The sequence below is a fragment of the Anolis carolinensis genome, chromosome 2 (assembly GCF_035594765.1).
Source record: "Anolis carolinensis isolate JA03-04 chromosome 2, rAnoCar3.1.pri, whole genome shotgun sequence".
In the NCBI taxonomy this organism is placed as follows: Eukaryota; Metazoa; Chordata; class Lepidosauria; order Squamata; family Dactyloidae; genus Anolis; species Anolis carolinensis.
Genome location: NC_085842.1, coordinates 214,552,636 through 214,563,207, shown reverse-complemented (window position 1 = coordinate 214,563,207; position 10,572 = coordinate 214,552,636). Strand labels below are relative to the sequence as shown.

The window sequence follows — 10,572 nt, the reverse complement described above, 5'->3', positions numbered from 1 at the left end:
AAGATGAGCATCAACCCCTAGAGTCAGACACGACTAGACTTAACGTCAGGGTAAACTTTTACCTTTACCTAACTTGTCCATTTCTATTAGTTCCCACTTCTTCACTGTCCAATCTTCTATAGTTGGTGTTTCTGTCTTTTTCCGTTGTTGAGCATATAGGATTTTTGCTGGTCATAACATGTAGTGCAATACAATAACGTATTTTCCTGTTTCTAAATGCCGCTGCTTTTAGCTCTTTTAGGGTGCGCAAAGTAAATACAGAGTTTGGTATCTGATTGCCTTACAGACCAACCAGATTTATTGAAGTATTTGTCCATTCCTGCTACTATTGCCATTGTTTACACTTCATCTCAGAATAGAAATAGTGTGCATATGATAGCAAGCAGAGGGAATGGCTAAGACCCAGCTTTCCTTCTTTGTTCTGTGCCATGGAGACACTGACATTATTTGAATATTCAGGCTTTTATCTCCGCTCCCACCTGTTCTTGTCGTCAATGTTTAGAAGAAACCCAGCAGAACAAGCATGTCCCATATGTCAATCTGAGCAGCATGGCAGGGAAGCTCAGCAAAAGTAGTGTTTGGGCAAACAGAAGATATTTACTTTTTTTCTTTCTCTGACTGTATTATATCAGGAACCCAAAGCAAAAATCCACAACTCCTTGCCACAGTGGTTTTAAGTTCCGATGGACTCACCTTTGTTATCTGTTTGACCTCGGTTATGAGCTCATCCTGATATATGAAAAACGTAGTAACATACAGGATAGCCTTTATTTAGGCGATAGTAAAGACCACATATGAAAGAAGCATTTTGAGAAACACTGTCATAATGAACTGGGAAAGCCCATTTTTATTTCAAGCTACAGCTTTCTATCAGTTGGCTGCCTTGCCATTTGCTTTCTTGTTTCATTATCTATGCTGCTGTACGAATCTCTCTATAAATTCAAGGTATGTATACTTATTTTATGATCTGTACAATAGTTTTGATTTGTTACTTTTTTTGTTGTTACCAGCAAGAAATACACTATTTATTTATTATGTCAAAAGCGAATTGAGAATAGTTATAATGTATTTAAAAAAACCCCACGAAGTTTAAAACTTGGCATTGTACTAAATTTCCTTTGATCAGAAGTTGCCCACTTGGAGTGCCTCTGGTGTCTCTGTGAGAAGCTCTTCCACTGTGCGTGTGGCAGGGCTCGGGCTGTATTATTGTAAGTGGTCTGTGGTTTGCTCTTCTCTACACTCGCGTGTTGTGGACCTACTTTGTAGTCCCATTTCTTAAGGTTAACTCTGCATCTTGTGGTGCCAGAGCACATTCTGTTCAGTGCCTTCCAAGTCGTCCAGTCTTCTGTGTGCCCAGGAGGGAGTTTCTCATCCGGTATCAGCCACTGATTGAGGTTTCGGGTTCTAACCTGCCACTTTTGGACTCTTGCTTGCTGAGGTGTTCCTATAAGTATCTCTGTAGATCTTAGGAAGCTATTTCTTGATTTAAGGCATTGGCTTTCAGGCTGATACCTGAACAGAGGATGGGTTGGAGATGTCAATGCTTTGGCCCTTTCATTACAGGCTGCTACTTCCTTATGGTGGTGCAATATTGGCTAAACAGTATAATTTCTCCAGCAGTGTAGGGCGTAGACATCCTGTGATAATGCGGCATGTCTCATTAAGAGCCAAATTCTCTGTTTCAACGTGGTGAGATGTATTCCACACTGGGCATGCATATTCAGCAGCAGAGCAGCAAAGCACAAGGGCAGATCTCTTCACTGTGTCTGATTGTAAGAGAATGGTAACACAATCCGGGCATCCCCAGGCAATGTCTTTGTAGATGGCCAATTCTCTCACACCAGAAGCAACTTGCAGTATGCAACCAAACAAACAAGAAAGATACTAAGAAATGATTACAATACAGTAGAGTCTCACTTATCCAACATAAACGGGCCGGCAGAACGCTGGATAAGCGAATATGTTGGATAATAAGGAGGGATTAAGGAAACGCCTATTAAACATCAAATTAGGTTATGATTTTACAAATCAAACATCATGTTATACAACACATTTGACAGAAAAAGTAGTTCAATACGCAGTAATGCTACGTAGTAATTACTGTATTTACAAATTTAGCACCAAAATATCACGATATATTGAAAACATGGACTACAAAAATGCGTTGGATAATTCAGAACCTTGGATAAACGAGTGTTGGATAAGTGAGACTCTACTGTAATAGCAATTGTATATCTGTCAACTATCCTAGAAAGGACAGTCTCGACTAATCCTGTTATCCCAATGTTTCAGATATTTTTAAAACATCCCAATTTCTCTCTCCTCCTCCCACTTTCCCTGTTTATTCTCCACTTATTTCAGTTTCTGAATCCAGATTATCTGCTAGGAACTGGATTACATTAGTCCGTACTGCAATCTGGATTCAGAAACTGGATTATATGGTAGCATGGATGGCATCTGAGTTGGACATGCCACAATAGTTTGCACTCAGCAGGGAAGTGACAAGAGGAAGAAGTAGAATCTTGGCTTCCCCTTTAGACTCAAGCAAAAGCAAACTGCTGCAGCTTGTTCTGATTTATGTGTTCTTCCTCAAGGCCCATCTTCACTGCCATATAAAATCCATATTATTTGCTTTGAACTGGATTATATGGCAGTGTAGACTCATCCAGTCCTTGCCTAGCCCTCCTAGAGTGACTTACACTGCAGAATTAATGCAGTTGGATAGCATTTCAATTACCATGGATCTATGCTGCGCATTCCTGGGTTTTGCAGTTTGGTGAGGCAGCAGCATTTTTTGGTAGAGAAGACTAAAGACCTTGGAAAACTAAAGCACCCAGATTCCATCCCATAGCATTGAGCCAAAGCAGTTAAAGCGATGTAAAGCTGCATTTATTCTACAATATATAAAAAGGTAAAGGTTTCCCCTGATGTTAAGTCCAGTCGTGTCTGACACTGGGGGTTGGTGCTCATCTCCATTTCTAAGCCGAAGAGCCGGCATTGTCCGTAGACACCTCCAAAGTCATGTGGCCAGCATGACTGCATGGAGCGCTGTTACCTTCCCGCCGGAGTGGTACCTATTGATCTACTCACATTTGCATGTTTTCGAACTGCTAGGTTGGCAGAAGCTGGGGCTAACAGCGGGCACTCACTCCGCTCCCCGGATTCGAACCTGCAACCTTTTGGTCTGCAAGTTCAGCAGCTCAGCGCTTTAACACACTGCACCATCGGGGCCCCATTCTACAGTATATACACCGCAATTTATATACAAATGTACCTGTTCTGACTTATACACAAATTCATCTTAAGAACTGACCTCCAAAACCTATCTTGCTTGTAATCCAGGGACTGCCTGTAACAAAATACCCAGCTACTGGAAAATAGTTATGGAAAGTACAGAAAGGGGAAGTGTTAGGGCCCTTCTACACTGCCATATAATCCAGAATATCAAGGCAGATAATCCAGATTATCTGCTTTGAACTGGATTCTAAAAATACAACTTTATTTATAACCCACCCTCTCTCCCTGAAGGGAGTCAGAGCGGTTATATAGAATCCTGACCGTGTCACACAACTATATAATCCAGTTCAAAGCAGATAATCTGGATTACATACAGCCATGTAGAACGGGACATAGTTTCCCTGTCTGCTTCTATCCTCTATCCTCAAATTCACTTTAGGCTTCTGGCGGGATATAAATAAAGTATTATTATGATCATCATATTGTATGACACAGCAAACAAGATAGATATGCTGGATTTCGTATCACAAAATCACAAGTCGAACACTTCCCAAGTGTCTAGGACTGTGTGATGTATTTTCGGATGATGTGCGCAGATCCCAGTAGGGTGGCCTTTTGCAGTTGGCAGATCGTAATTTTGTCAATGTCTATTGTTTCCAAATGCCGGCTGAGATCTTTTGGCACGGCACCCAGTGTGCCCATCATCACCGGGACCACCTGCACTGGTTTCTGCCAGAGTCTTTGAAGTTTAATCTTGAGGTCCTGGTGATGATGATGATGATGATGATTAGCAGAGAGTTAATCTCATGCAATATCTGGTTCCCAATTTTCGAAATGGTCTGTTCTGCTGTGCAAAAAGCCTTAGGAAGAGCAGGTTAAATATTGCTTAATTGACTTGAGAAGCATTTTTGTTTCTTTTCAGGTATATTTTCCTCTTGGTTGGTGGCTTCATCCTTGCTTGTGCTGCCATGGGGTGCTACGCCCTGCTGGTATTTGTATCTGCCTTCTGCTCTCTCGCTATAATCCATTCAGCCGACCTGCAGCAAGTCCACCAATGGGCATTCTGCTTCCAGATGACCTGGCAAACACTCTGCCATTTTTGGCTGCAGTATAAAGAGTACTATCTCCAAGAAACTACATGCCCCAGGTAAAGTGGCAATTGCACCCATCTATTAATGCAACTAATTATGCAGCTCGCATTTTTACAAACTGTTTGTTTTGTTGAGGCTGCTTCCTTTGTATTGTGCTAAGGTAAAGGTTTTCCCCTGACATTAAGTGCAGTCATGCTGACTCTGGGGGTTGGTGCTCCTCTCAATTTCTAAGCCGAAGAGCCGGTGTTGTCCGTAGACACCTCCAAGGTCATGTGGCTGGCATGACTGCATGGAGCACCATTACATCTACTCACAATTGCATGTTTTCGAATTGCTAGGTTGGCAGAAGTGTATTATGTTAGCATATGGGAAATAAACAGGCAGAATCATTAGAGGTCCTTTTCCAGACATCATCATACAATAATGTTTATAATTGCTTACAAACTTATTTCCACACAGCTGGATAAAATCCCACATTATCTGCTTTGAACGGGAATTTATGGTAGTGCGGACTCGGATAACCCAGTTCAAAGCAGATATTTTGGGTTATATAGCTGTGTGGAAAGGCCCTGGGATATATAAGAATTTTATCTAATATAAATGACAACTGTAACAGAATACCCTGTATGGCAAACCACCATGGTCCCAGGGAGCTCCCTTTCCTTTCTGACCACTTTGTCCAGGGACCGCTCTCCAACAATAGTACCAAAAGGATTTTGAATCAGTTTTTGGTCAGCTTTAGATTTGGTTGGTTATTTGGGGTGCTGATTCAGAAAATTACATTGGATAGATCACATCAGCTCTAGTTTCTGATACAGAACGTATGCCATCCAGTAGTCGCCATCTGCTTGCCCACAGAAAACCATATTTAATAATCTAGAGCTGATGTGGTCTATCCAATGCAATGGTCAGTTCTGCTGAAAGCAACGGAAATAAAATAAAGAGGGAGGAGGTTTGCGGACCAGATTTTGTTCTTGCGAACCACTGGTGATCTGCGGCCCACAGGTTGAGAACCACTGGTGTATAATAACACCTTGCACTGAAAAGTTAAGCACACCACTAAGCAGGCAGTACTAACACTTCTTCTCTTCCACTAGTCTTCTCTCAGCTCTTACCTCAAGGTTGGGATCCACTGTTCTAGTTAGAACAACAAAATATTTCTTAATCTGAATTGTCGCAACATAGAACTCACAGCCTTATAAAGGCCTAAAAACGAAGACACCCCCGCTTCCAGGCACCACATGGAATGGTTCCACTCAGGGGGAGGGAGGAGGAGGAGAAACAGCAGTCAGAAGGCTTGTTGTTGCGCCTTTAGTGGGTATTCAGCTTCTCCCCTTCCGGTAAAGGCCAGGCTGTGGCACAGTTGATTAGTAGCCAGCAGCAATAAATCACCACTGACCGTGAGGTCATTAGTTCGAAACCCGTGTCAGGGTTAAAGCTCCTGACCGTTAATAGCCTAGTTTGCTATTGACCTAAGCAGCTCGAAAGCAGATGTGTCTGTAAGTAGAAAATTCTAGGTTCCACTTAATGCGGGGAGGTTCATTTAACTTAAATTATGACACCATAAAACTGCCGATGGTGTGCGAAGAACATGAGGAAATACTACCATCAAAAGGACTCGGCGTCACAGTGGATGATGAAGCGGCAGCTCTCCCTGTGGCCGGAATCGAGCATACCGTCATGAAGCCGGGAAACTGGAAAATGTTACATAGCCTCTATGTCTGTCTGTCTATATCTGTGGTATGTCTGATAATGGCATTGAATGTTTGTTGTGTATATGTGTATTGTAATCCAGCCTGAGTCACCTTCGGGGTGAGAAGGGTGGAGTATAAATACTGTAAATCAGGGGTCCCCAAACTTTTAAAACTGGGGGCCAGTTCACAATCCCTCAGACCGTTGGAGGGCCGGACTATAGTTGGCCAGGTGGTCCCCGAGCAATCTTCTTCTTCTTCTTCTTCTTCTTCTTCTTCATCATCATCATCATCATCATCATCGTCATATATTTAGCCCAACCCCTTTCTGCCTTTGTGGACCAAAAGCACAAGCAAAGCACCCCTGACAGATGGCCTCCCAGCCTCAATTTTAATAATAATAATAATAATAATAATTATTATTATTATTATTATTATTATTATTATTATTTGTATTTGTGGAGCATCAGAGGTGGAGGATATTGCAGATGTACTATTCAGCTGTGAATTGTATAAGAAAGAGAGAGACCAATGCCTCAGGCCATACATTATTCACAAAACACACTGGGACCCACATATTAAAACTTCATTTTTGTTGGCCAGCCAGAATCCTAAAATAACACACAAAACAGCCCTTTTTCTATTCAAAGCAACACAGCTGAGAATTGCATATTTGGAATCAATTGGGGTAAACTGTGGAGGTGATGTAGATATTTGACATGAACGGGATCTTGTTAACAGCTTGTTTATTTTAACTTCTTTTGTACTGCGGGTTGTATGTTGTATGTATGTCTATGTGTTAAATGTTTTGATACGGCCAATGGGCCAATAAATAAAACGTGTTTTATAATAATAATAATAATAATAATAATAACAACAACAACAACAACAAAACATTGCATGGAAAGTTCCTTGACAAAATTGAAGGAAAAGCTGATAAGGAGAAGACCTGGCTATGGCTCACGAATGGGACCCTGAAGAAGGAGACAGAAGGCCTGATCCTTGCAGCCCAGGAGCAAGCCATCAGAACAAATGCAATCAAGGCCAAGATCGAAAAATCAGCTAATGACCCAAAATGCAGACTGTGCAAGGAAACCGACAAAACCACTGATCATATCCTCAGCTGCTGTAAGAAAATTGCACAGATAGACTACAAACAGAGGCACAACTACGTGGCCCAAATGATTTATTGGAACTTATGCCTCAAGTACCACCTGCCAGCAGCAAAGAATTGGTAGGATCACAAACCTGCAAAAGTATTGGAAAATGAACATGCAAAGATACTGTGGGACTTCCGAATCCAGACTGACAAAGTTCTGGAACACAACACACCAGACATCACAGTTGTGGAAAAGAAAAAGGTTTAGATCATTGATGTCGCCATCCCAGGTGACAGTCGCATTGACGAAAAACAATAGGAAAAACTCAGCCGCTATCAGAACCTCAAGATTGAACTTCAAAGACTCTGGCAGAAACCAGTGCAGGTGGTCCCGGTGGTGATGGGCACACTGGGTGCCGTGCCAAAAGATCTCAGTCGGCATTTGGAAACAATAGACATTGACAAAATTACGATCTGCCAACTGCAAAAGGCCACCCTGCTGGGATCTGTGCACATCATCCGAAAATACATCACACAGTCCTAGACACTTGGGAAGTGTTCGACTTGTGATTTTGTGATACGAAATCCAGCATATCTATCTTGTTTGCTGTGTCATAATAAAATAATAATAATAATAATAATTAATAATAATAATAATAATAAAAAGCAGGTTGGAAGAGACCCCTTGGGCCATTTAGCCCAACCCCTTTCAGCCTTTGTGCCGTGGGGGCCGGATAAATGGCTTCAACGGGCCGCATGTGGCCCCCGGGCCGTAGTTTGGGGAGCCCTGCTGTAAATAAATAGGTAAATGAAGATATTCTGCTTCTGATCTTCTCTGTTTCAGATTTTCCATCACCCTTTCTGTCCTCATGCTGATGACCCAGAGGATCACCTCACTGACTCTGGACATCCACGAAGGCAAAGTGAGGCTGTGGCTGCCACATGCAGAGAAGGGACCTCTTGAGCGGCATCTACATCAGGCGCTGCCGGTTTGCACTTACCTGCTTTCTTTCCCTACCCTGCTGGGTGGCCCTTTGTGTTCTTTCAACAGATTTCAGACATGGATAAGGTGTTCCAGAAGAACCTCATTTTCTCAGTGCTCTCTTTGGGCTGCCATTCAAAAAGCTTTAGGTGCTCTGATGCTTGGCTTCCTGAAGAATATGCTGAGAGGATACATTTGCGCTCAGGCTGATCAGAACGACTGTTCTTGCTTTGGCTGTGTTTATGTCCTGTGGACTTCAGCCTTGTTCTTCAGGCTGACCTATTACTCCAACTGGATGCTTGATGAGTCCCTCTTCCTTGCAGCTGGTTTGGGATTGGAATTAGATTGTGCGGGAACTGCTGAAGGAATCCTTATGGATGCAGACATTTGGACCCTAGAAACAACTAACACGATTGCCGTCTTTACCCGAACATGGAACAAGAGTACAGCTCAATGGCTGAGGAGGCTCGTATTCCAGCGGAGCAAGTCACATCCTCTGTGGGCTACTTTTGCCTTCTCGGCCTGGTGGCACGGCCTCCATCCTGGGCAGGTCTTTGGGTTCTTGTGTTGGGCGGTTATGGTGAAAGCTGACTACGGTTTCCATCGCTTTTTCCGCTCAATTGCAAAATCCCAGCCACAGAGAGTAGTGTGTCAAAGCCTGACTTGGTGTCACACCCAGCTAGTTGTGGCGTATATTATAATAGCTGTTGAGAGGAGAACCCTCTCCGTACTTTGGTGGCTATTTTTTTCATACAATAGTTTCTTTCCATTAGTCTATGTAATTTCACTTCTCTTGTTAGCAAAGGAAAAAGCGATCAGTCCCACTGACCCTCATGTGCATACTTCCTGACCATAGAAATGTATTTTAAAAGATATCGGTGTTGGAATTTAACCCCACACTGCCCAAGTTTCAAGTCATCAATAAGGAACAGTTTAGTTAGAACTAGCTGTGCCCGGCCACGCGTTGCTGTGGCAAAGTGGTGGTGGTATTGGTTAAAAATTGTTGTGTAATTTTTATTTGACGTTATTTGTATTTTTTAATTAATTTTATTGCAAGTTATCTTTTTATTTTTTATATTTTATTATTTTCTTATATAATTTTTAGTTATTTTTTGTTATTATGGTATTTTATTGTATTAATTTTTTTAGTGTTTTTAATTATTTTTAGTGTTTTTAATTATTTTTTATTGGGTTGCTAGGAGACCAAGTTGGAGAGGCTTAGCCTTCTAACTGGCAGCAATTGGATAAAATGAATTATTCCTCTCTCTCTAATTAGGACTTTGTTTTTCTTTTCTTTTTGTTGTATCAACCTAGAGCTGTGGATGATGGGTTGTGTCGTCAAATTTCGAGGTTGGGGGGCCTGTAGTTTTGTTGTTTTGTGCGTCGCCGTGATGCCATCACTCTTTTATATATATAGATTGGCTAAGGGTTTCCTTTCCCTCATGTCTCCTGTGTGACAGTTGGGAATGTATCTACAGTAGAGTCTCACTTATCCAACATAAATGGGTCGGCAGAATGTTGGATAAGCGAAAATGCTGGATAATAAGGAGGGATTAAGGAAAAACTTATTAAACATCAAATTATGCTATGATTTTACAAATTAAGCACCAAACATCATGTTTTACAACAAATTGACAGAAAAAGCAATTCACTACATTGCAACGTTATGTAGTAACTTACTGTCTTTATGAATTTAGCACCAAAATATTGCAATGTATTGAAAACATTGACTACAAAAACATTCGCTACTAACAAATTGGCTACAAATAAAGATAGAATTGCATAAAATGAACTTACAGTAACAACATTGTCATAAATTAAATCCGTAAAAAGTTCAGCCCTTGCTGCCTAGAGAAACAGCTGTGGATCCGAGCAGGAGGCAGACTGTGTTGGATAATCCAGAACATTGGATAAGCGAATATCGGATAAGTGAGACTGTTGGAGACTAGCCCGGAGGGGAAGTAAAGGAGAGAATTCCAAGAGAGCAATAAAACAAGCCTTTTATTGTTATCACAGCTGATGATAAGGCAAAACAGCCGTAGGCACCCACTTTAGTGGGTCTGTACTGTGCAAATGGCCATCACAACATGTGCGTAGCAAACAAAGAATTTATATCTCGGCTTATCTAAACTTGACCAATGGCTGAGGGTCTTCCTCACCTTCCACACCTACTTGGCACAAGTGATACCAATAATCTAACTTGTTTACTCTGAGCTTTCTTCTCTCCTTGGAACTTCCTGGAGAAAGGCACCAGCTCACAGGAAGGGAGGGGCATATGCACAGGCAAAGCTACATAGGCAATAGTTTACTATTTTAATGGGTTATGGTCCCTACAAGACTACTGTATTTCTTCTCTCCTCTCTATTTCAACTCTCATTCTGATTGGTTGTGTAGCATGGATACTTTTCTACTGCAAGCCTTTTTAAAATCTGACTTCTGTTCTCTTACATCTTAGTATGGAGTGTATGTGCT

At 41.7% G+C, this 10,572-nt stretch overlaps 1 protein-coding gene across 1 annotated transcript; it reads left to right on the top strand.

Annotated features, from left to right (window-relative positions):
* Positions 1-826: 826 nt before the first annotated feature.
* Positions 827-9,451, top strand: mboat4 (membrane bound O-acyltransferase domain containing 4). Its single transcript, XM_003224654.2, has 3 exons — positions 827-945; positions 4,160-4,384; positions 7,963-9,451. The coding sequence occupies exons 1-3, from the start codon at positions 827-829 to the stop codon at positions 8,948-8,950; spliced, it is 1,332 nt and encodes a 443-aa protein (XP_003224702.2). The 3' UTR covers positions 8,951-9,451.
* Positions 9,452-10,572: the final 1,121 nt, after the last annotated feature.